Source organism: Moschus berezovskii, chromosome 7, assembly GCF_049115385.1.
Source record: "Moschus berezovskii isolate FMDL1 chromosome 7, NW_MosBer_1.0, whole genome shotgun sequence".
In the NCBI taxonomy this organism is placed as follows: Eukaryota; Metazoa; Chordata; class Mammalia; order Artiodactyla; family Moschidae; genus Moschus; species Moschus berezovskii.
In genome coordinates this window covers 91,671,429-91,696,041 of record NC_142466.1, presented here as the reverse complement: position 1 = coordinate 91,696,041, position 24,613 = coordinate 91,671,429, and the positions used below count along the sequence as shown (strand labels likewise).

General features: G+C 40.0%; 1 protein-coding gene across 2 annotated transcripts in view; it reads left to right on the top strand.

The window, feature by feature from the left end:
• IPPK (inositol-pentakisphosphate 2-kinase) overlaps positions 1–24,613 on the top strand; it is a 61,976-nt gene that overhangs the window by 29,121 nt on the left and 8,242 nt on the right. For both annotated transcript variants that reach the window (XM_088838128.1, XM_088838129.1), the window contains exons 10-12: positions 267–417; positions 1,146–1,248; positions 23,312–23,391. In XM_088838128.1, the coding sequence (XP_088694254.1) occupies positions 267–417; positions 1,146–1,248; positions 23,312–23,391 (334 nt within the window). The remainder of the gene's footprint in view (positions 1–266; positions 418–1,145; positions 1,249–23,311; positions 23,392–24,613) is intronic.

Below are 24,613 nucleotides of genomic sequence, written 5' to 3'. Positions count from 1 at the left end.
ATGTTACTGTGGTCATTTTACATTTTGTCTTCTTTAGACTGAGGGTTAACTCTCTGAGACTGGGCTGGTGTGATGGAGGTTGAAGGATGTTGAGGGGAGGGAGATGCACACAGTAAGCTGTGGGACCTGCCTTTCTTTTGTGCCCAGCCCGGAACGTGCACTCGTCCCAGCCCCAGCAGCTCCGTGAGGCAGGGTGCGGCCTGTGCCCGCCACCTTCTTCAGTCCTTGACAGTAAACTTCTCGTTTTCCCCTGATGTTCTTGGTAGGAAAAAACACCCCGGAGCGCTCAGGGTTACTGAAGGGCTGTCTTCTGTACAAAACCCTCCAGGTGCAGATGTTGGACCTGCTGGACATCGAAGGCCTCTACCCTCTGTACCGGCGGGTTGAGCGGTACCTGGAGGAGTTTCCTGAGGAGAGGTGAGGCCTAGACTCAGTGCTCCCCTGCCCGTTCTGGGCCTGTATGGGGCCCCGAGCAGCCCTGAGGGCAAGATGGGGATGAGGGTAGCAGGTTGACCCAGTGGGAGGACTGCATAGGCCTCCCATGAGGATGACTCACTCCAGCTACCCCCTCCCTGCCCCCAGATGCAGGGCCAGCCTGGAGATTCAGTGCCATGTGAAGGAGGACCAAGGTCCTCTCAGATCAGAGATCACTTTCCCATTTCTCGAAAGGAGAGTACGTGCTGACAACCCTGTGTTAGTCAGCTCCATGTTCTTAGTCGGAGCTGAGCCTGCAGGGGGCAGTGCTGCTCCACAGCCAGTGAGCCGCTTTCACTCAGCCCCAGCTGGGCTTTGGCCCTCAGGCGCTTCCTTGTCCATTTCCTGACGTCTTGATGTGGGTTGCAACACACCTGTGGCATGTGGTGGGGGCTGCAGCTGTTGCCTGGCCTGGCTTCCTCCCTATCACCCCTTCACTAGAATCTCTGTCCTTGATACCATTTGTCATAAACAAGAGACATTCAGGCTCTCCTGGTTTCTGGTCTTGCAAGCTGTGTTTAAAACTTTCATGCTTCATAACAGTTTAGCATTAGGAAGAGATGAATCCACTAATGTTCTTTAAAAACAGATGTATGATTCTTAAACTGCAAACAGTTTAACAGATTTCCAGGCAGCTTTGCTATCCTGTTTTTTTGTGCTTTGTTCTTCAGAAAAACATTGCAAATAGATGGGCCTTATGATGAAGCATTTTACCAGAGGCTGCTCGATCTTTCCACTGAGGATGATGGTACAGTGGCTTTTGCACTGACAAAGGTGGGTAGACTCTTCCAGAAACACACTGTGTGCTCCTTAGGCTCTTAACACTAACTCAGAATTTTCATAAGAAGTGTTTCCCAGTGCCAACTCCTGATGGTTAAAGCAGAAAAATTATGGATTAAAAAAAAGGGGCTAATGAAAAGGAACAGATTTGAGTTAGTTGTAGTGAGGTGGATGAACCTATAGCCTGTTATACAGAGTGAAGTAAGTCAGAAAGAGAAAACAAATATTGTATATTAATGCAGTATATGAAATCTAGAAAAATGGTACTGATGAACCTATTTGCAGGAAAAGAATGAAGACGCAAATGTAGAGAACAAACTTGTGGACAGAGCGGGGGGTGGAGGGTGGAGAAGGTGGGACAGATTGAGAAGGTAGCAGGGAGGGCAGGGCCCAGGGTGGCCTGGAGCCAGTTTATACATATACACTACCATGTGTGAGACAGCGAGCTGGCGGGAAGCTACTTTAGAAGACAGGGAGCCCAGCCTGGCGCTCTGTGACCGCTGAGAGGCTCCCCAGAGAGGGGAGATACGTAATTATGACTGATTCGCGTTGTTGTATAGCAGAAACCAACGCGATACTGTAAAGCAATTTTTCTCCAATTAAAAAAATCTTTTTTAAAGTGGCTAAAGTTTCCCCCAAATAGACTGGGCCAGGTGATGACATGTTACTTTAGCTTCTAGGGAAGAGCTCCCTTTATTCAGTTGGCTCCAGGCCACCCTGAGCCCAGCCCTCTCTCCACCCTCCCTTTGCTGGGGTCTAGGACCTGAGGCCCGGAGAAGGCAATGGCAAGCCACTCTAGTACTCTTGCCTAGAAAATCCCATGGACGGAGGAGCCTGGTAGGCTGCAGTCCCTGGGGTCGCAAAGAGTCAGACGCGACTGAGTGACTTCACTTTCACTTTTCACTTTCACACATTGGAGAAGGAAACAGCAACCCACTCCAGTGTTCTTGCCTGGAGAATCCCAGGGACGGGGGAGCCTGGTGGGCTGCCGTCTATGGGGTCACACAGAGTCGGACACGACTGAAGTGACTTAGCAGCAGCAGCAGCAGCAGGACCTGAGGCCACTGCTCTGTGCTTCCTTCTTAGCAGCCATAGAGCAGACCCGTGCTGACCATCTCTCCTGTAGCCCTCAGGGGGGATTCTGGGCCCAGACCCCCCGTCTGTGGTTGTGTGTGCCTGGTTTCCTTCCTTCCTCTACTTCAGGCCAAGAGGCACCCTGGGAGAATCTCTTAGGGAAGAGGCCTGATCCTGTTCTTTCTGATTCTGTGAAATCAGGGCATTCAGGGCCTCCATGAGCTTGGATAGGAAAAAACTTACATGTTTGTTTTCATAACCTCTGCCTGAATAGTATTTCGTTCCATTAAGAATGTGGCAGCAACCATTGTAGGGTCAACAGGACCCCCAACTTTGCCACTAAGAGAAATCTGACTTTTTGATTTCACACTGTAGTTGCTATAGATATCTCATGATATTTTTGTATTTGTCACTCCTGAGAATGTTTTTCTGAGAAGGATACATAGGCTTCACTAGGCTATCAGAGGTTTTGCTAGATGCTGAAATGGTTAAGGAACACTGCTTTAGTGGGAGCGAAGTGATGAAAAGACAGGAACAAAACAGAATGACCTCCTCTGCCTCTCTGGGTGGCTGCCTTGGAGCCCTTGATTAAGCTGTCCTGGTCCTGACAATGTGTCTGTGGTTCTGTCTTGTTAAGAGTCCTCACTCCTGTCTCTGGCCAAGGCTGAGTATACCCTCCTTTGTGGCCATTCAGTTTTAGAGGCGGTCCCCTCCAAAGCTAAGAGCCCGGAGGGAATTAACTGAGGTGTCTGGGGGTGGAGTTGTCCTCATGGTGGGGAGAAATCCAAAAGGGAGCCTCTGTCAGAATAAAGTGATGGACTGCCCTACATTGTCTGCAAATTGGGTACATTGATTTAGGAATAAGCATCAGTTTTCTTTTTATCGAGAGAAGAAGCATGGAAGTTTACTTCCTTTTTTACACATTTCTGTATTTTTCAAAATTGTAATAAGGATGGATTACTTTTTAACTTTATTGTAATTTTTTACTTCATATGTAAATGGAATCTTATTAGAGGTTCAAGTGATAATTACACAACTCTCAGAGTGACTAAAGTAAGTACACTGAGACAACGCTGAATGCTGGTGCTGAGAAACTAGATTTGCAGAGCTAAATGTGCACGTGCCCTGTAACCCAGCACCTGTACTCCTGGGCATTTGTTGCAGAGAAGGGAAGACTTAGGCTCCCCCAAAACCCTATACAGAAGTGTTTGCAGCAGCCTGGTTTGTAATTGTTGGAAACTGGGCACAACTCAAGTGCCTGTCAGCAGGTGACTTACTATAGGTTACACAAGCTGGAACTGTTGAGCAAAGTCTGGATACACACAACAGCCTGAGTGAATCTCCAGAGAGATGTGCTGAGTGACAAAAGCCAATCTCAAAAGATCACACACTATGATTCTGTTTATATGATATTCTTGAAATGACAAAGATGAATGAACGGTTGCTGTGGGATGAGGAGGAGATGGAAGGAAGGGGCTGTGGTTATAAAAGGTCAACGAGTGGAATCTTGTGATGATGCAGCTGCTCTGTATTTTAAGTGTGGTGGTAGATGATGCATGAACCTATGTGTGTGATGAAATACGTACACATACACAACACACAGCCACAGAAGAGGGTACACTCAGCCCTGGCCAGAGACAGGAGTGAGGACTCTTAACAAGAGGGAACCACAGACACATTGTCACGACTGGGACAGCTGTATCAAGGGGTCCAGGGCAGACTGGAATAAAATCATGGAGTGTATTAATGTCACTATCCTGGCTTTGATATTGTACTGTATAGTTTTGTAAGATGTCACCATTGAGGGAGACTGGGTAAAGTGTTTTCAGAACCCACGATTATCTCAAAACAAATAATTTAATGAAAAGGATTCAAGTAGTGAGTATACTTCATAAAATGTTATTTCTGTCCAAGAAATAGATATCCACTGTTATCTTTTCAGAACTTCACAGTAACGCATATACAAACACTCACTCACTAACTCATCCTATTTGAGGAGTTATTCACATTAATGTGTTACTAGCTTCCCTTTAAACTAACATGGCTTGACATCTCTCTGTGTTGGAATATAAGGGTCTATCTTTTTGTTGTTGTTGTTTTAGGGATTTAGGTTCTGTTAGTTGGAATCTGAAGAGGGTGTGTGTGAAGCTGGAGAACAGGTTGAGAACATTCCTAGGCCACAGATGGTTAAAAAGTTCTTTCATAAATACTGTTTATCTAATTGAGCTTTGTACCTCTGATGAAATGGGAGAGGAGAGAATATTGTATTTATTTCAAAGCTCAGGAAGCTGCAGCTGAGAGTAATTCTTGCTTTCTGACTGTTGTTTAGTATTCCATTGTAGGTGTCAGCAAACTTTTTCTATAAAGAGCCAGACAGTAAATGTGTTAGGCTTTGTAGGCCATCTGGTCTCTATTGTATCTACTCAGCACTGCCATTATAGCTCAGAAGCAGTCAGAGACAAATATAAATGAGCATGGCTGTGCTCCAGTAAAACTTTATTTACAAAAACAGGTGGTGGGCTGGATTTGGCCCTTGGCCCATATTTTGCTGACTTCTGTTCACTTTTGTTTGTTAGTTTTAATATTTCTTTTTTTTTTTCCTGTTGGTTTGGAAGTTAAACATTCTGCTACTACATTGTTCTGGTTACTTGTCCACTTTGACCATGCATATTTAAAGACTAAAATTAATAATTTAACCACTACTCCCACCTCACCCCTGGCACTCAAACATATAAGGAATTGGGTTACTTTAATTCCATTTATGTTCCCAACTTATATGCAGTTTTTGCCAGGTATTCTATTTGTCATGTTCTTTTTTTTTTTAATTAAAAAAAATCATAATTTACAGTATCATTTTATACAGATATTTGTTTGGATCTGTTACATGTTTCTATATCTTTGCTGCATATTCTGACATCTCTGCTCTTTTTCTCTAAAAGTTTTACTGTGATATAATTTACATACCATACAATTTACCCACTTAAAGTATTCAATTTAATGGTTTTTACTATGTTCTGCTAAAGGTGAAACGCCAATACTTTGACCACCTCATGCGACGAGTTGACTCACTGGAAAAGACTCTGATGCTGGGAAAGGTTGGGGGCGGGAGGAGAAGGGGACAGCGAATGAGATGGCTGGATGGCATCACCGACTCTGTGGACATGAGTTTGAGTGAACTCTGGGAGTTGGTGATGGACAGGGAGGCCTGGTGTGCTGTGATTCATGGGGTCGCGGAGAGTCGGACACGACTGAGCGACTGAACTGAACTGAACTGGACTATGTTCACAGATGCGTAAGCAGTATCATAGTCAGTTTTAGAATTCTGTACCCTTTAGCCAATATTTATCTCCTCACCACACTAAGCAACTACTAATCTACTTTTCAGAAAGCCTTCCTCAGCGATCAATGCAAACAAATAGAGAAAAACAATAAAATGGGAAAGACTAGAGATCTCTTCAAGAAAATTAGATACTGAGGGAACATATGCAAAGATGGGCTCAGTAAAGGACAGAAATGGTAGGGACCTAACAGAAGCAGAAGATATTAAGAAGAGGTGGCAAGAATACACAAAACTGTACAGAAAAGATCTTCATGACCCAGATAATCACGATGGTGTGATCACTCACACTCACCGAGAGCCAGACATCCTGGAATGTGAAGTCAAGTGGGCCTTAGGAAGCTTTACTACAAACAAAGCTAGTGGAGGTGATGGAATTCCAGTTGAGCTATTTCAAATCCTAAAAGATGATGCTTTGAAAGTGCTGTACTCAATATGTCAGCAAATTTAGAAAACTCAACAATGTCCACAGGACTGGAAAAAGTCAGTTTTCATTCCAATCCCAAAGAAAGTGCCAAAGAATGCTCAAATTATCGCACAATTGCACTCATCTCACACGCTAGTAAAGTAATGCTCAAAATTCTTCAAGCCAGGCTTCAGCAATATGTGAACCGTGATCTTCCAGATGTTCAAGCTGGTTTTAGAAAAGGCAGAGGAGCCAGAGATCAAATTGCCAACATCTGTTGGATCATCGAAAAGCAAGAGAGTTTCAGAAAATCATCTATTTCTACTTTATTGACTATGCCAGAGCCTTTGACTGTGTTCAGTTCAGTTCAGTTCAGTCACTCAGTCGTGTCTGACTCTTTGCGACCCTATGAATCGCAGCACGCCAGGCCTCCCTGTCCATCACCAACTCCCGGAGTCCACCCAAACCTATGTCCATCGAGTCGATGATGCGATCCAACCGTCTCATCCTCTATCGTCCCCTTCTCCTCTTGCCCTCAATCTTTCCCAGCATCAGGGTCTTGCAAATATATGGTGTTTCTGTCAGAGTCCTTTTCGGTTTTTTGATCGTGTTCCTTGTTACAAAATATTTGCGATTTAAAGATTTTATTTGTTTATTTGACATACAATATTATGTTAGTTTCAAGTATACTGCACAGTGAGCTTCCCAGGTAGCTCAGCGGTAAAGAATCCACCTGCCAATGCAGGAGATGTAGGAGACGCGGGTTTGATCCCTGGGTCGGGAAGATCTCCTGGAGTAGGAAATGAGCAAGTTTTTAACTTTGATGAGGTCCAGTTTATCTGTTTTTTGTTGTTGTTGTTCATGCTTTTGGTGTCATATTTAATAATTCATTGCTAAATCAAAGGTCATGATTATTTTCCTGTTTCTTCAAAGAGTTTTAGCTCTTAAATTTTGTTCTTAGATCCATTTTGAGTTAATTTTATATATGATTTGTGGCAGGGATCCACCTTCATTCTTGGCATGCGGATATTTGGTTATCTCAGCACCATTTGTTGAGAGACTATTTTTTTTTTGCCCCTAAATGTATGGGTTTATTTTTGGATATTCATTTGTGTGCCATTGATACATATGTCTATACTTATGCTTGTACGTCCCTTGATTACTCTTGCTTTTTAGTAAGTTTTGAAATTGCTCTTTTCCAATATTGTTTTGGCTCTTTGGAGCCTCTTGTAATTCCATTGTGAATTTTAGAATCAGCTTGCCCAGTTCTACAAAGAAACCAGCTGTGACTGTGATAGGGATTGTTGTGAGTCTGCAGTTTGCTTGCATAGTACGTATGGCTGTCTTTACAACAGTAAGTCTTGTTAACATGGAATGCTGTTCCATTTATTCAGATCTTTGTTTTTATTTCAACAATCTTTTCAGAGGTACATTTTGTACTCTATTAAGTTTATTCCTGAATGTTTTCTTTTTGATGTTGTAAATGAAGTTGTTTGTTTTTTTATATTGATTTTGTAGCTTATAACCTTGCTGAATTTATTAGGTTTTAAATGAGTTGTTTTTAGTGAATTCCTTAGGATTTTCTCTATATAAGATCATTTAGAGATAGTTTTTCTACTTTCTTTCCAATTTGGTGGCCTTTTACGTCTTTTTCCTGCATAATAGCACTTGGCTAGAACTTTTAGTGCAGTGTTAAATGCAAGAACAAACATCCCTGTCTGATTTGTTCCTGGTTTTTGGGATAGCGTTCAGTCTTTCATCATTATGTATAATGTTAACTTTGGGCTTTTTGTATATTGATCAGGTTGGAGAAGTTCCCTTCGTAATTTGTTGAATGATTTTATCATGAAAGGATGTTGTATTTTGTCAAATGTTTTTTCTGCATCAGTTGATATTTATTATGATATTATCGTGTGGTTTTTGTTTCTTATTCTATAGATATGACATATTTATTTTTGGATATTAAAACAAATCTTGAATTCCTGGGATAAACCCCACTTGGTCATGGCATATAAGTCTTCTTGTGTATTGCTGGATTCAATTTGCTATTATTTTGTTGAGGCTTTTTGTGTTCGTACTCATAAGAGGTATGGATCTATAATACTGGCCTTGTTGAATGAATTGGAAAGTATTTTTTCAGCCTGTTTTTTTCTGGGGGTTGGGGGATTTGAGAAGGATTGATGGTAATTCTTTATTTGATGGAATTCACCAGTGAAGCATCTGGGTCTGGGCTTTTGTTTATTGGTAATGTTTTGGTACGCAGTTGAGTCTCTTTACTTCTTATAGGTATAATTTTGCTATATGTTTCTTCTTGAGTCAGTTTTGTTATTTCATATCTTTTAAGGAATTTTTCCATTTTATCTAAGTTGTCTAATTTATTGGTATATAGTTTACAGTTTCCCTTTTCTTGAAGTATATCCATTAGAAGTTATATTAGTGAATATTTTTTGGTAAATTATCTTTGTGTCTGTTTATCTGGATATACAGTGTTTATATTTTGTCATAGTTTTAAAAGGTAATTTTTTCTGGGTGTAAAGAAAGGGTTGACTGTTTTTCTCTTAGCATTTGATCATTTTATGCAACATAATCTGACTGTGGATGTTGCTGCTAAGATGTTTTCTGTTTGTCTAACTGCCGTTTCTCAGGAGGTGATTTTTTTCCTCTATAGTTGCTTTTAAAGTCTGTTCATTTAATTTGACATTTTAGTGCAGTGTGATTCAGTGTGGTGTACTTTTAATTTATTTTGTTTGGTTTGTGTTGTGCTTTCTCTATTTTTGGATATGTCTTTTATCAGTTCTGGGAAATTCTCAGCCATTTTCTCATCAGATATTCTCTCTTCTCCATTATCCTGTTCTTTTCTTCTTAGACTCTATAATTAGATATATAGCAGACCTCATTTTATCATTTTCTTTAGTTCTGCCTTCCAGTTCACTGATTTTGTCTTCACCTGTGTCTAATTTGTTAATTTATTTGATCATTGAGTTTTCCATTTCAGTAGTTATACTTTTAATTTCTCAGAGTTCTGTTTGGTTGATTTTCACACCTGCTTGGTATTTTTGATAGTTCCTTGTTGCGTGCCCATTTTTAAACTCCATCTTTTATTTCTTTAAACAATTTATGAGTAGATATTTTATATTCTGTATTTTAAAAGATACAATAAAACCTTGGAGGTTAAAAAAATAATCTCTTTTTATTTTGGCCAGCTCATCCATGCTTGGGTTTTTAAAGTTGTATGATCAAGAGCTCATGTTTGTTTGACCTTAATCTATGAGAATCCTGGGGACCTAAATAGGGAATGCTTTTCTCCAGAGAAAATATGGATCTTTGGCTTAAGGGAGAAGTCTCAGGTTTAGACGCTGTACTCTATGGCTTATTCCTAGAAACCATACCTACATTGACGTTGCCTACAGGGCAGCTCAGCCTTCTCTATTGCTCTTTGCTCAAACCTCTAGTTTCAATTCTTTTGGGAGTGACAGTGAGAAGAGGTGATTGGGTTGGGGATTTCCCTTACCTTCTGCAAGCCTCAGTTCAGTTCAGTTCAGTTCAGTCGCTCAGTCGTGTCCGACTCTCCGCGACCCCATGAATCACAGCACGCCAGGCCAGCAGTGCATTAACAGTGTTAATAGGGTTACCACTGTTTTGTCGGAGGGGCCTTGGAAGTTCTCCATACTCCCAAAAGTGTTGTTCTTGTTAGTAAGGTCGTATAACTAACTGTAATTTGACTGTTATGTTTAATTTGTTACTATTAAAAATAGTTTACATTTTTGTACTTTAACCCTTGTGCACTTAAGCATATCTGCCAGAGAGAATGCTAGATTTATTGTTGATAGATCCTGTCATATTGTCCTCCTGAAAAAGACTTTGTCAATTTATTTTCCTTCTTGTAATAGTCGAGGGCCCTGTTTTCCGTATGCCCTCAAAAATAATTTATATTTTTAGTGTTTAATATTTTAATTTTCTAAGCTTTTTATTCATTAACCACTTGTATTGTGGAATACAGTAACATATAAAAGTTCACAGCAAAAGATGTACAGCTGAATTATTTGTCATAAAGAATGCTCTTGGAGAACTACCAGTTAGGTTTGAATATGGAATACTGGCAGCTAATTAGAATCCCTGTTGGTTTCCTGTAAGTTATTTCTCTTGCATTTTCCCCTCAAGTTATCTATTGTATTGACTTCCATACCTATATTTTATGTGTTTGAACTTTATAATTACAGAATCAAGTATATCTCTAAGTTCTATATGACATGTATGAAATTTACTAATATTATTGCATGCATTTCCATATTTTCATTGTTTTATAGTGATGTATTTAAATGGATATGCTATAGTTCACCCATTCTATGGTTGATGGATATTTGAGTTGCTCCCAGTTGGACTGTTACAAATAAAGGTTTTGTAAAACATTCTTGTACAGATCCCTTAGTGAACATGCACATACATTTCTCTTGGGTATATTTCTAGGAGTGCAATTTCTGGGCCAGAGATGTGAGCATATTCAGCTTTAGCAGATACTGTGAAACAGTTTATATTCCCGACAACTGGCTAAGGTAGTTTGACAGGCTAGGGTAGTTCTTGTGGCCCCATACCCTCTCTGCCACTTGTTTGTGGGTCTTTTTAATTTTAGTCATTCTGGTGAGTGGGTAATAGTGGTTTATTGGGCAATGAGATTCAGCACGTTTTCGTATGTTTATTGGTCCTTTTCCATGAGGCACCTACTTAAGTTTCTTCCCCAGTTATTATTTTTTTTTTTTTTAGGGTTGTCTTTTTCTTATTGGTTTGAAGGAATTCTTTATGTGTTCTGGAAAGACGTCCATTGTCAGGTATATGTGTTACAAATATCTTCTTCCACTAGCCATTTTACTCTCTGAATGAAGTTTGTCCCTTTCAGAAGGGAAGGTCATAATTTTAAGATTAATTTATATCTTTTTCTTTCTTCAGTAGTCTTTCTCTGTGTTTTATCTGCCTTAAGATTCTGTAGATATTTGAGAAACCTTATTGTTTTGCCTTTCACATTTGGTAGATATCTTTTGCAGTTGATTTCTGGTGTGGCATGAGGTAAGGTTTTATTTTCATATGGAATTGTCCTAGTCATAGGAATTGTCCTGATCGCTATAAAGTCATAATAAATCTTGATACCCAATAGGGTAAATTCTTCTATACTTTCTTCAGGAATGTCTTTCCTTTAATTAATGCCTTGGCTCTTCTTGACCTTTTGCTTATCTATATAAATTTTAGAATCAACTTGTTCAAAAAAGAAACACTTCCCACAGATATAGAGAACAAATAAGTAGTTACCTGTGGGGAGAGAGATGAGGTTCAGGCAAGGTAGGGGTGGGGATTAAGAAGTACAGACTACTATGTATAAAATAAATAAACTACAAGGATATATTGTACAACACAGGTTATATAGCTGATAATAATAGCTATAAAAATAGCTATAAATGGGGTATAATTTTTTTTTAATTTAATTGGAGGATAATTACAATATTTTGATGGTTTTTGCCATAGGCATACTATCTTCCCTAGTGAGTGTATCAATTTACATTCCCATGTACAATTCCAGAGGGTTCCCTTTTCTCCACACCCTCTCCAGCATTTATGCTTTGCATACTTTTTGATGGTGGCCATTCTGACCAGTGTGAAATGATACCTCATTGTAGTTTTGATTTGCATTTCTCTAATAATGAGTGATGTTAACCATCTTTTCATGTGTTTATTAGCCATTTGTATGTCTTCTTTGGAGAAATGTTTGTTTAGGTCTTCTGCCCACTTTTTCATTAGGTTGTTTCTTTTTCTGGTATTGAGCTGCATGAACTGCTTGTATATTTGGAAGATTAATTATTCGTCAGTTGTTTGTGACTCACTATGTTGTATACCTGAAACTTACATCAGCTAACACTGTACATCAACTGTACCTCCAAAAAAAAAAAAAGTCAACTTGTTCAGTTCTTCAAGGGAAAGAAACAACAAACCTGTTGGGATTTTGATTGAATTGGCACTAAAATGATGAAAAGAGTTGATACAAGATTGAGTCCCCAACATGGGCGTTTTCTTTTTATTAGGTATTATTTAAAATCTGATAAAAACATTTTATAGTTTTTTTTTAGAGAGATCATATATTTTACTAGATATATTTCTAGATATTTGATGGTTTTAGATATAGATCATATCTTACTATTTCACTTTAAGTGTTTATTGTGGCTATATAGAAATGCAATTGATTTTCCTACCTTGAGGTGTTTTTTATCTGTTGGGCTTGTTGAAGCCACTAACTCTAACTATATATATAAAATATTGTTTGTGAATTTGATTTTTTTTCCCTTTCTGATATGTATACATTTTACTTATTTATTTTGTTTTGCCTAACTACATGTAGTTAATTTCTGATAGTGGAAATTCTAGTTTTGTTCCCAATCTTAAATAGAAAGCATTTACCATTAAATTGTTTACTGTAGACTTTTTTGATATTGTTTGATTTATTTTTATTTTTTTTTGAATAATTTTATTTATTTTACTTTTGGCTGTGCTGTGTCTTTGTTGCTGCACAGGCTTCGCTTGTTGCTAAGCATGGGCTCCAAGGTACATGGGCTTCAGTAGTTGCAGCACATGGGCTTAGTAGTTTCGGTTGCCAGGCCCTGGAGCACAGGCTCAATAGTTGTGGCGCACGGGCTTAATTGCCCTGCACCATGTCAGATCTGCCTGGATCAGGGATCATACCTATGTCTCCTGCATTGGCATGAAGATTCTTTATCATTGAAACACCAGGAAAGCCCTGGTTTACTTTAAAATAAATAAGCATTATCAAATTGAGGAAGTTCCCTTCTATTCCTGTTTGTTAGGAGAGTTTTTAGGAGTGTGTGTTGAGTCATTTAATGCCTTTTCTATTTCTATTGAGAAGACCATGTGACTTTTCTGTTTTCTGTTAATGTGGTTACAGGTATACCTCAGAGATATTGTGAGTTTGGTTCCAGACCACTACAATAAAGCAAATATCTTAATAAAGTGAGTTATGTGAATTTTTTGGCTTTCTAGGGCATATTAAAGTTATGTTTACACTATATTATACTCTGTTAAGTACACAATAGCATTATGTCTAAAGAATGTAATTAATTAAAAAATACATTATTGCTAAAAATGTTGACCTTTACCTAAGCCTATAGCAGGTAATCTTTTTGTTGGTGGAGGGCCTTGCCTCTATGTTCGTGGCTAATGACTGACTGATGAGGGTAGTGGTTGCTGGACGTTGGGGCAGCTGTGGCAGTTTCTTAAGATAACAATGAAGTTTGATGCATTGGTTGATTCTTTCATGAATGATTTATCTGAAGCATGAAATACTCTTTGAAAGCACTTTACTACAGTAGAACTTCTTTCAAAACTTGGAGTCAGTCCTCTCAAACTCTGCCACTGCTTTACCAACTAAATTTATGTCATAGTCTAAATATTCTCGTTTCAGCAATCTTCACTGCATCTTTACTTGTAGATTCCATCTCAAGAAAACAGTTTCTTTTTGCTCATCCATAAGAAACAAATCCTTATTCAGTAAAATTTTATCATAAAAATAAAATTTTTATGATGTGCGGTGCAGTCACATCTTGAGGCTCCATTTCTAATTCTAGATCTCTTGCTATTTCTTCCACATTGACAGTTACTTCTTCCACTGAAGTCTTGAATTCTCAAAGACATCCATGAGGGCTGGAATCAGCTTCTTCTAAACTGTTATTGTTGATCTTTTCACTTTGTCTCATTAATCATGGATGTTCTTAATGGCATCTAGAATGGGGAATCCTTTCCAGAAGGTTTTCAGTTGACTGCCCAGATCCATCAGAAGAATTCACTATCTGTAGCAGCTACACCCTTACAAAATGTAACTGGTAACACTTAAAAGCTGAGATGACTCCTTGATTCATGGGCAATGGAATCGATGTTGTGTTCAGTCCAGTCGCTCAGTTGTGTCCGATTCTTTGGGACACCATGAATTGCAGCATGCCACGCCTCCCTGTCCATCACCAACTCCCAGAGTTCATCCAAACTCTCGTGCATCGAGTTGGTGATACCATCCAGCCATCTCATCCTCTGTTGTCTCCTTCTCCTCCTGCCCCCAATCCCTCCCAGCATCAGGGTCTTTTCCAATGAGTCGACTCTTTGCATGAGGTGGCTAAAGTATTGGAGTTTCAGCTTTAGCATCAGTCCTTCCAATGAACACCCAGGACTGGTCTCCTTTAGGATGGACTGGTTGGATCTCCTTGCAGTCCAAGGGATTTTCCAAGAGTCTTCTCCAACACCACAGATGAAAAGCATCAATTCTTCAGTGCTCAGCTTTCTTCACAGTCCAAATCTCACATCCATACATGACCACTGGAAAAACCATAGTCTTGACTAGATGGACCTTTGTTGGCAAAGTAATATCTCTGCTTTTTAATATGTTATCTAGGTGGGTCATAACTTTCCTTCCAAGGAGTAAGCGTCTTTTAATTTCATGGCTGCTATCATTATCTGCAGTGATTTTGGAGCCCCAAAAAGGCCTCTTGATGAAAGTGAAAGAAGAGAGTGAAAAAATTGGCTTAAAGCTCAACATTCAGAAAACTTAAGATCATGGCATCTGGTCCCATCACTTCATGGGAAATGGATGGGGAAACAGTGGATGTTGTGTTAGCTGGCATGAAAACATTGTAATATCATTGTACATCTCCCATCAGAGCTCTTGCATATCAATGAGCAGTAATATTTTGAAAGGAATCCTTTTTTTCCTAAGTAGCAGTCCCTAACAGTGGGCTTAGAGTATTTAGTAAACTATGTTGTAAACAGATATGCTGTCATTCAGGCTTTGTTGTTCCATTTATAGAGCAAAGGCAGAGAAGATGGAGCATAATTCTCAAGGGCCCTAGGAATTTTGGAATGGTAAATGAACAATGGCTTCAATTTAAAGTCACCAGTGGCATTAGCCCCTAACAAGAGTCAACCTGTCCTTTGAGGCCAGATGTGGACTTCTCTTTAGCTATTAAAGTCCTCGATGGTATTTTCTTCTGATATGTTGGATAACTAACTGCAGCTTCTACATCAGCCCTTATTGCTTCATCTTTCACTTTTATGTTATGGGGATGGCTTCTTTCCTTAAACCTCATGAACTAATCTCTGGTAGCTTCAAATTTTTCTTGCAGTTTCCTTACCTCTCTCATCCTTCATAGAACTGAAGAGAGTTATGACCTTGCTCTGGATTAGACTTTGGTTTAAGGAAATGTTGTAACTGGTTTGGGCTTCCCAGGTGGCACTAGTGGTAAAGATCCTGCCTACCAATGCAGGAGACATAAGAGATGCAAGTTCGACTTCTGGCTTGGGAAAATCCCCTAGAGAAGGAAATGGCAACCCACTGCAGTATTCTTGCCTGGAGAATTCTATGGGCAGAGGAGCCTGGCAGGGTACAGTCCATGGCAAAGAGTTGGATGTGACTGAGCACCTAATGCTTTCACGCTTTGTGATTGGTTTGATCTTCTATCTAGACCACTAAAACTTTGTATCAGCAATAAGTTGTTTTGTTAGCATTTGTGTGTTCACTAGAGCAATACTTTTAATTTCCTTCAAGAACATTTCCTGTGCTTTCACAACTTGGCTGTTTGTTGCAAGAGGCCTAGCTTTTGGCCTGTCACAGCTTTCAACATGCCTTCCTCACTAAGCTTGATTACTTCCAGCCTTTGATTTAAAAGTAAGAGACCTGTGACTCTTCCTGTCATTTGAACACTTAGAGGCCATTTGTAGGGTTATTAATTGGCCTAATTTGGCCTAAGGGAATGGGGAGCCTGAGGAAGAAAGAGAGATAGAGGTATGGCCAGTCGGTATAGAGCAGTCAGAACACACATTTGTTGATTGTCATTTTATGTGGTTCCAGTTCCTGGTGCTCCAAAACAATTATAATAATAACAACATCAAAGGTCACCGATTACAGATCATTGGAACAAATATAATATAATGATGTTTGAAATAGTGTGAGAATTACCAAAGTGTAACACAGAGACATGAAGTGAACAAATACTATTGGCAAAATGGTGCCAGTGGACTTGCTTGATGCAGGGTTGCTACAAACCAATTTGTGAAAAACACATCTGTGCCCTGCGTCTTGCCCCTCAGGCTTGCTCACTGGCTCCCAGCTCCTCCTGGCCCTTTCCCGGCTCTCTCTTGCTCCAGCTTTGGTGCGGCGCCAGCGGTGGAGATCAAGCCTTGAGCCTTTGAAGTGGGAGCACTGACTCCAAGATCCTAGTCTACCAGAGAACTAACCCTGGGGAGTATCACAAAGGAAACCACTTGAATACAGGACCCGGCATCACCCAATCACCAGTAGCACCTTGTGCAGGATGCCTCATCTAAACAACAAACAAAACAAAAATACAAACCCAGTCATTAGCAGACAGGATTACCACCTCACTCAGCATTCATCAGAGGAAAAACAAACAAACAAAAACTCAGAACAAATCTCACCTTATACAAAGCTTAGAACAAACCACTGGACCAACCTTAGAAGGGCAGAAACCAAAAGAAAGAAAGAATTCAACCTTGAAGCCTGGGAAAAGGAGACCTCAAACACAGTAAGTTAAAAAAAATAATGAAAAGGCAGAGAAATACCACACAAATGAAGAAACAAACTAGAAACACAGAAGTCCAAATAAATGAAGAGGAAATAGACAAACTACCTGAAAAAGAATTCAGAATGATGATAGTAAAGATGATCAAAAACCTTGAAAACAAAATGGAGAAAATGCAAGAATCAATTAACAAAGACCTAGAAGAATTAAAGAATAAACATACAAACAACACAAGTACTGAAATTAAAAATACTCTAGAAGGAATCAATAGAATATATGAAGCAGAAGAATGTATCAGTGAGCTGGAAGATAAAATGGTGGAAATAACTTCTGAAGAGCAGAATAAAGTAAAAAAGAATGAAAAGAACTGAGGATAGTCTCAGAGACCTCTGGGACAATATCAAACTCACCAACATTCGAAATATAGGGGTCCCAGAAGAAGAAAAGAAAAAGAAAGGCTATGAGAAAATTTTTGAAGAGATTATAGTTGAAAATTTCCCCAACATGGAAAAGGAAGTAGTTAATCAAGTCCAAGAGGCCCAAAGTTTCCCATTCAGGATAAACTGAAGGAGAAACACGCCAAGACACATACTAATCAAACTAACAAAGACCAAACACAAAGAAAGAATATTAAAAGCAGCAAGGGACAAGTGACAAGTAACATACAAGTGAAACCCCATAGTTTCCAGTTCTCTGAAGTTCTCAATTTTGTTTTTTTCTTTGAGCCGAGCAGCATGTGTGTGTGGTACCTCTGATACCTGGAGTCCGTGTGTACCTCTTTCTACCATTGTGGGTTTTTGGGCGGTTCAATTTTGGGTTTTTTTTTGCTGGTTTTCTCTCATGGCATCATCTTTTGTGCCTGGGTAGTTTTGCTTGTGTGTCAGAAACTGTATTTGTATAATTAGTTTAGAGATCATCTGAGGCCTAGGATGTTATCTTCTTCTAGAGAGAATTTTAGGTTTGCTTCCGTCAGGGACCTGGGAAGCATTAGCAAGCTCGGGCCATCTTAATCCAGCTTTGGTGACTGTTCTCCTTGAAGGAGAGTTGCAGTTCCTGGTAAGGCCTGTTGACTTTTGGCTCACCCTGTCTAAAGCTGCAACATTTGGATACTAACCCAGAGCAGAGATTCATCATGGTTCCTGTCCCCATAGCCCTAGAAGTTAAAGTGTCTCTTGGCTGGCCTTCCAGAATTGTCATCCACTCCCTAGGCAGAAAAGGTCGTTGTCCTCCCCCTGGTTAAGCAGTTATCGCTGGTCTTGTGACCTCTGCCTTCAAGCAAGTGTTTTTGATATTTTGTTTAGCTTTTTCTACTTCAGCAGTTGGGTTGGCCCCGATTATACTCCAGCAATGCTTGAAGTGAAAGTCTAGCCCTTTCATATATATATACGCGTATATATAAATATATATATATATTTATATTTTTATAAATATTTACACGTGTATATATATATATATAAAACATTTTTTTGATGAAAGCAAAAATTTTCACTGTTATAATTTGCATTTCCATGATTAGTAGTACATTTGAACATCTTATATATGTATTGGCTATTTTTTAATCTCGTTAATTTCTTTGGTCCATATCTTTTTTGAGGAGTTTTCTTTTTATATAGTGATCTAGCATTTTATGTATTTTAAAAAAATTTATTGTAGTTGATTTATATTGTGTTAATTTCTGCTGTACAGCAAAGTGATTCAGTTATACATGTATACAGGTTCTTTTTCATATTTTTTTCCATTATGACTTATTAAGAATATTGAATATAGTTCCCTGTGATATACATTGTTGTTTATCCATTCTTTAATAATAGTTTGCATCTGCTAAGCCCAAACTGTCAATCCATCCTTCTCCCAACCCCCACGCCTTTAGCACCAGCAAGTCTGTTCAGTATATCTGTGAATCTGTTTCTGTTTTATAGATAAATTTGTGTCATATTTTAGACTCCATGTGTTAAGTAATAAACCATATGGTATTTGTCTTTTTCTGATTTACTTGACTTAGTATGATAATCTCTATTTGCATCCATGTTGCTGCAAATGGCATTATTTCATTCATTCTTTTTTATGGCCGAGTAGTATTCCACTGTGTACCACACCTTTATTCATGCATTTGTCAATGGACTTTCAGGTTGTTCCCATGTCTTAGGAATTGTGAATAGCAGCACTTTATATATATATATATATATATATATTTTTTTTTTTTTAAATTGGAGGCTAATATTGCATAGGAACCTGGAATGTTAGGTCCATGAATCAAGGCAAATTGGAAGTGGTCAAACAGGAGATGACAAGAGTGAACGTCGACATTCTAGGAATCAGTGAACTAAAATGGACTGGAATGGGTGAATTTAACTCAGATGACCATTATATCTACTACTGTGGGCAGGAATCCCTTAGAAGAAATGGAGTAGCCATCATGGTCAACAAAAGAGTCCGAAATGCAGTACTTGGATGCAATCTTAAAAACGACAGAATGATTTCTGTTCGTTTCCAAGGCAAACCATTCAATATTACAGTAATCCAAGCCTATGCCCCAACCAGTAACGCTGAAGAAGCCGAAGTTGAACGGTTCTATGAAGACCTACAAGACCTTTTACTACTAACACCCAAAAAAGATGTCCTTTTCATTATAGGGGACTGGAATGCAAAAGTAGGAAGTCAAGAATCACCTGGAGTAACAGGCAAATTTGGCCTTGGAGCACGTAATGAAGCAGGGCAAAGGCTAATAGAGTTTTCCCAAGAGAACGCACTGGTCATAGCAAACACCCTCTTCTAACAGCACAAGAGAAGACTCCACACATGGACATCACCAGATGGTCAACACCGAAATCAGATTGATTATATTGATTATATTCTTTGCAGCCAAAGATGCTCTATACAGTTAGCAAAAACAAGACCAGGAGCTGACTGTGGCTCAGATCATGAACTCCTTATTGCCAAGTTCGGACTTAAATTGAAGAAAGTAGGGAAAACCACTAGACCATCCAGATATGACCTAAATCAAATCCCTTATGATTATACAGTGGAAGTAAGAAATAGATTTAAGGGACTAGATCTGAAAGATAAGAGTGCCTGGTGAACTCTGGATGGAGATTCGTGACATTGTACAGGAGACAGGGACCAAGACCATCCCCATGGAAAAGAAATGCAAAAAAGCAAAATGGCTGTCTGAGGAGGCCTTACAAATAGCTGTGAAAAGAAGAGAAGCGAAAAGCAAAGGATTAAAGGAAAGATATAAGCATCTGAATGCAGAGTTCCAAAGAATAGCAAGGAGAGATAAGAAAGCCTTCCTCAGCGATCAGTGTAAAGAAATAGAGGAAAACAACGGAATAGGAAAAACAAGAGATCTCTACAAGAATATTAGAGATTCCAAGGGAACATTTCATGCAAAGATGGGCTCGATAAAGGACAGAAATGGTATGGACCTAACAGAAGCAGAATATATTAAGAAGAGGTGGCAGGAATACACAGAAGAACTGTACAATAAAGATCTTCATGACCAAGATAATCAGGATGGCGTGAAACATCTGCCTAGAGCCAGACATCTTGGAATGTGAAGTCAAGTGGGCCTTAGAAAGCATCACTACGAACAAAGCTAGTGGAGGTGATGGAATTCCAGTTGAGCTATTTCAAATCCTGAAAGATGATGCTGTGACAGTGCTGCACTCAATATGCCAGCAAATTTGGAAAACTCAGCAGTGACCACAGGACTGGAAAAGGTCAGTCTTCATTCCAATCCCAAAGAAAGGCAATGCCAAAGAATGCTCAAACTACCGCACAATTGCACTCATCTCACACGCTAGTCAAGTCATGCTCAAAATTCTCCAAGCCAGGCTTCAGCAATATGTGAACCGTGAACTTCCAGATGTTCAAGCAGGTTTTAGAAAAGGCAGAGGCACCAGAGATCAAATTGCCAACATCCGCTGGATCATGGAGAAAGCAAGAGAGTTCCAGAAAAATATCTATTTCTGCTTCATTGACTATGCCAAAGCCGTTGACTGTGTGGATCACAATAAACTGTGGAACATTCTGAAAGAGATGGGAATACCAGACCACCTGACCTGCCTCTTGAGAAACCTGTATGCAGGTCAGGAAGCTACAGTTAGAACTGGACGTGGAACAACAGACTGGTTCCAAATAGGAAAAGGAGTCTGTTAAAGTTGTATATTGTCACCCTGCTTATTTAACTTATATGCAGAGTACATCATGAGGAACGCTGGGCTGGAAGAAGCACAAGCTGGAATCAAGATTGCCGGGAGAAATATCAATAACCTCAGATATACAGATGATACCACCCTTATGGCAGAAAGTGAAGAGGAACTCAAAAGCCTCTTGATGAAAGTGAAAGAGGAGAGTGAAAAGGTTGGCTTGAAGCTCAACATTCAGAAAACAAAGATCATGGCATATGGACCCATCACTTCATGGGAAATAGATGGGGAAACAGTGGAAACAGTGTCAGACTTTATTTTTTTGGGCTCCAAAATCACTGTGGATGCTGATTGCAGCCATGAAATTAAAAGACACTTACTCCTTGGAAGGAAAGTTATGACCAACCTAGATAGCATATTAAAAAGCAGAGACATTACTTTGCCAACAAAAGTCCGTCTAGTCAAGGCTATGGTTTTTCCAGTGGTCATGTATGGATGTGAGATTTGGACTGTGAAGAAAGCTGATTGCTGGAGAATTAATGCTTTTGAACTGTGGTGTTGGAGAAGACTCTTGAGAGTCCCTTGGACTGCAAGGAGATCCAACCAGTCCATTCAAAAGGAGATCAATCCTGGGTGTTCATTGGAAGGACTGATGCTAAAGCTGAAACTCCAATACTTTGGCCACCTCATGCGACGAGTTGACTCACTGGAAAAGACTCTGATGCTGGGAGGGATTGGGGGCAGAAGGAGAAGGGGACGACAGAGGATGAGATGGCTGGATAGCATCACCGACTCGATGGACGTGAGTTTGAGTGAACTCCGGGAGTTGGTTTTGGACAGGGAGGCCTGGCGTGCTGTGATTCGTGGGGTCGCAAAGAGTCAGACACTACTGAGCGACTGAACTGAACTGAATTACTTTACAATATTATATTGGTTGGTTTTGCCATACATTGACATGAATCCGACCCGGGTGTACATGTGTTCCCCTTCTTGAACCTCCCTCCTCCCCTTATCTTTCCTCTGGGTCATGCCCGTGCACCAGCCCCGAGCATCCTGTATCATGCGTCGAACCTGGACTGGTGATTCGTTTCACATATGATAATATACATGTTTCAGTGCCATTCTGCCAAATCATCCCACCCTGTGTATATATATTTTAAGTGTATTTACTTGGCTGTGTAGGGTTTAGTTGCAGCACAGAGGTCTTCATCGTGGTTCATGGGCTCTCTACTTGTGATACACAGGCTCCAGAAGGCATAGGCTCAGTAGCTGACCCTCAGTATGTGGGCTCTTAGTTCCCCGACCAGGGATCAAACCTCCTGCATTGGACAGTGGATTCTTAACCACTGAACCACCAGGGAGATCTTGTATATATTCTTGATGTTGATTATTATATGCTGCAGATATTTTCTCCTATTCTTCAACAAGTCTTTTATATTTGGATTATAAGTATCAAATAAAAGCTTTTAATTTTTAGGAATTCAGATGTCTTTGTCTTTCATGGCTTTTATCTTTTAAAATAAAAAGATAAAATTTAAAAGATAATAATTGCAGATTAGGATGTAATATTTTATATTTTGTTTTTAATATTTATCTCTATAATTCTTTTAGACTGGATTTGTGTGTGTGTATATATTGTTAAAGACTTGATTTCTTAGCTAAATGAATATTAGGAGAAGAGCTTCTTTTTCCTCCTACTGTAAAGATTTTTGCAGGCCACACTTCTGTAACACTTGGGGTTCTCCCCTCTTTCCCACACATTCCTGCCTTGTGGAATGAAGCTTGAATGTTGTCTCAGGGCAGTCCTCTTGATGTGTTTCATTGAAGGAAATGACCGAAAGGGAGACAAGAAGTTATGATCTGCCATCACACAGATGTTGAGGCCAGTGATAATGTGTAGGGCCCACTTTTTTGTAACTAGCTTATTTTTGTAAAGTGAGAGCTGTTCAATCTAAAAAATTCAAATGAGACTTCCCTGGTGGTGCAGTGGATAAGAATCCTCCTGCCAATGCAGAGAGCATGGGTCCAGGAAGATTCCACCTGCCATGGAGCAACTAAACCCATGATCTAGTGCCTGAAACCTGCAACTACTGAGCCTACGTGCCAATTACTAAAGCCTGCACACTCTAGGACTCACAAGCCACAACAAATGAGCCCCTGTGCTGCAACTACTGAAGTCTGTGCATCGCAACTAGAGTAGCCCCCACTCTTTGCAACTAGAGAAAGCCCACGTGCAGCAACAAAGATCCAGGGTGATATTCACTGCTGTCAGTGTGGCTATTGCTTTTTCTTACAAGGTGGACTGTGATTTCTTGCTGAAGTCCTAGATCTCCGGAATCAAGGTCCATACATTGCCTACAGTGAGAGGTCAGAGGGCGGGACTGGCCTCTAATGAGGCCTTTGGGCCTGGGTCTTCCTAACCCACCCCTGATTTGGGACCAGTTCCTGGACCTCTCCAGTTGGGAAGGGTATGTGTGGGGGTGCCGTGGAACTGACTTCTCCTTCCCTGCAGGTTCAGCAGTACCGGGTTGCCATGACTGCGAAGGACTGCTCCATCATGATTGCGCTCTCTCCTTGTCTGCAGGATGCAAGGTGAGGCACCTTCTGCTATGTCACGTGTCCTTGGTCTAGTAAGACTTTGTGGCTTGGCAAGAGAGTTGGTGTCCTTATGTTTAGAGAAGCCCTTGAAGGATCATGTCTATAAACAAAGGCCAATTTCCAAGGCCTACTCAAAACAATGGGGATTATTAACTCTTGCTCTTTAGAAGTTTGTAACAAGTCAAAAAGACATTTTTGAGAATAATTTTAAAAGCTTGTTCTATTAAATTCAAGATTACTACTATTTTCTAAGAAAATATCTCAAGGACTTTAGAAGCAGTTTAGATGTTGTGGTGCAAATACCTTTCTGTCAAAGAAAACCCCAAATTTCCATCATGGCTCAGAGGCCCAAGAAGCTGTAGGTTACTCTAGGCCTTATTTTCCTTCCTTTTTTCCAGGTCCTGATGTGCCAACCTTTATAGTCATTTCAAAGCCTTTAAAACAACATTCCATTGTTCTGTTTCCTCTTTGCAGCCTCTCTCCCAGGACATCATTATCCAATCCTATCTCTGCCTTTTTTAGGAATTCGGGATGAACCTGATAATCTTCTCTCATTGATTGGATGGCATCTTTAGCATTAATCTTCAGGGTGCCAAACCCCACACACGGTTTTGTGGAATGTTCCATAATCTTTTGATGTGTGTTCCTGGGTCAAGATGACCTTGTCACTGGCTTCCAGCCACTCGGTTTTCTGATGCTTTTGAACTAAACATTCCTAGGAGTCCTGCTTCTTGGCAGGCATAGGATTGTCCACTTTCTGATAGGAAACATGGAGGGACATTTATAGGGCATAACTGAAATATTTTTAAAAAGTTATTTAGTTGAAATCTCTCATTATCCCCTAAGAAAATGCTCCCAGTGCTTAGCAGCAGGAATCCATTTGGATTAAGCTAGTGGTGTTAGGTGAGAGAAAAGCACACAGATGTTACTATCTGTCACCCTTCCTGAAGGAAGGATGTAGTCAGGATACAGAAATGTGATGGGGTTGGGGGCCAGGAGTCCTGACACCCTTGACCAGCTGCTCAACAGAAATTGACATGTTGGGAGAGGAGTGAGGATGTGTGTCCAGAAACTTCTGAACCATGTGGGCACCTGTGTCATCCACAGGGTAGAGAAGCATTTTAGGTATCAGAAGACTCAGATCTGGGCTCACTGGGAGCCTGAGACTGACCAGTAGGCTCCTCAGGAGTGGCCCTTGTGCCATGCTCTCACCAGA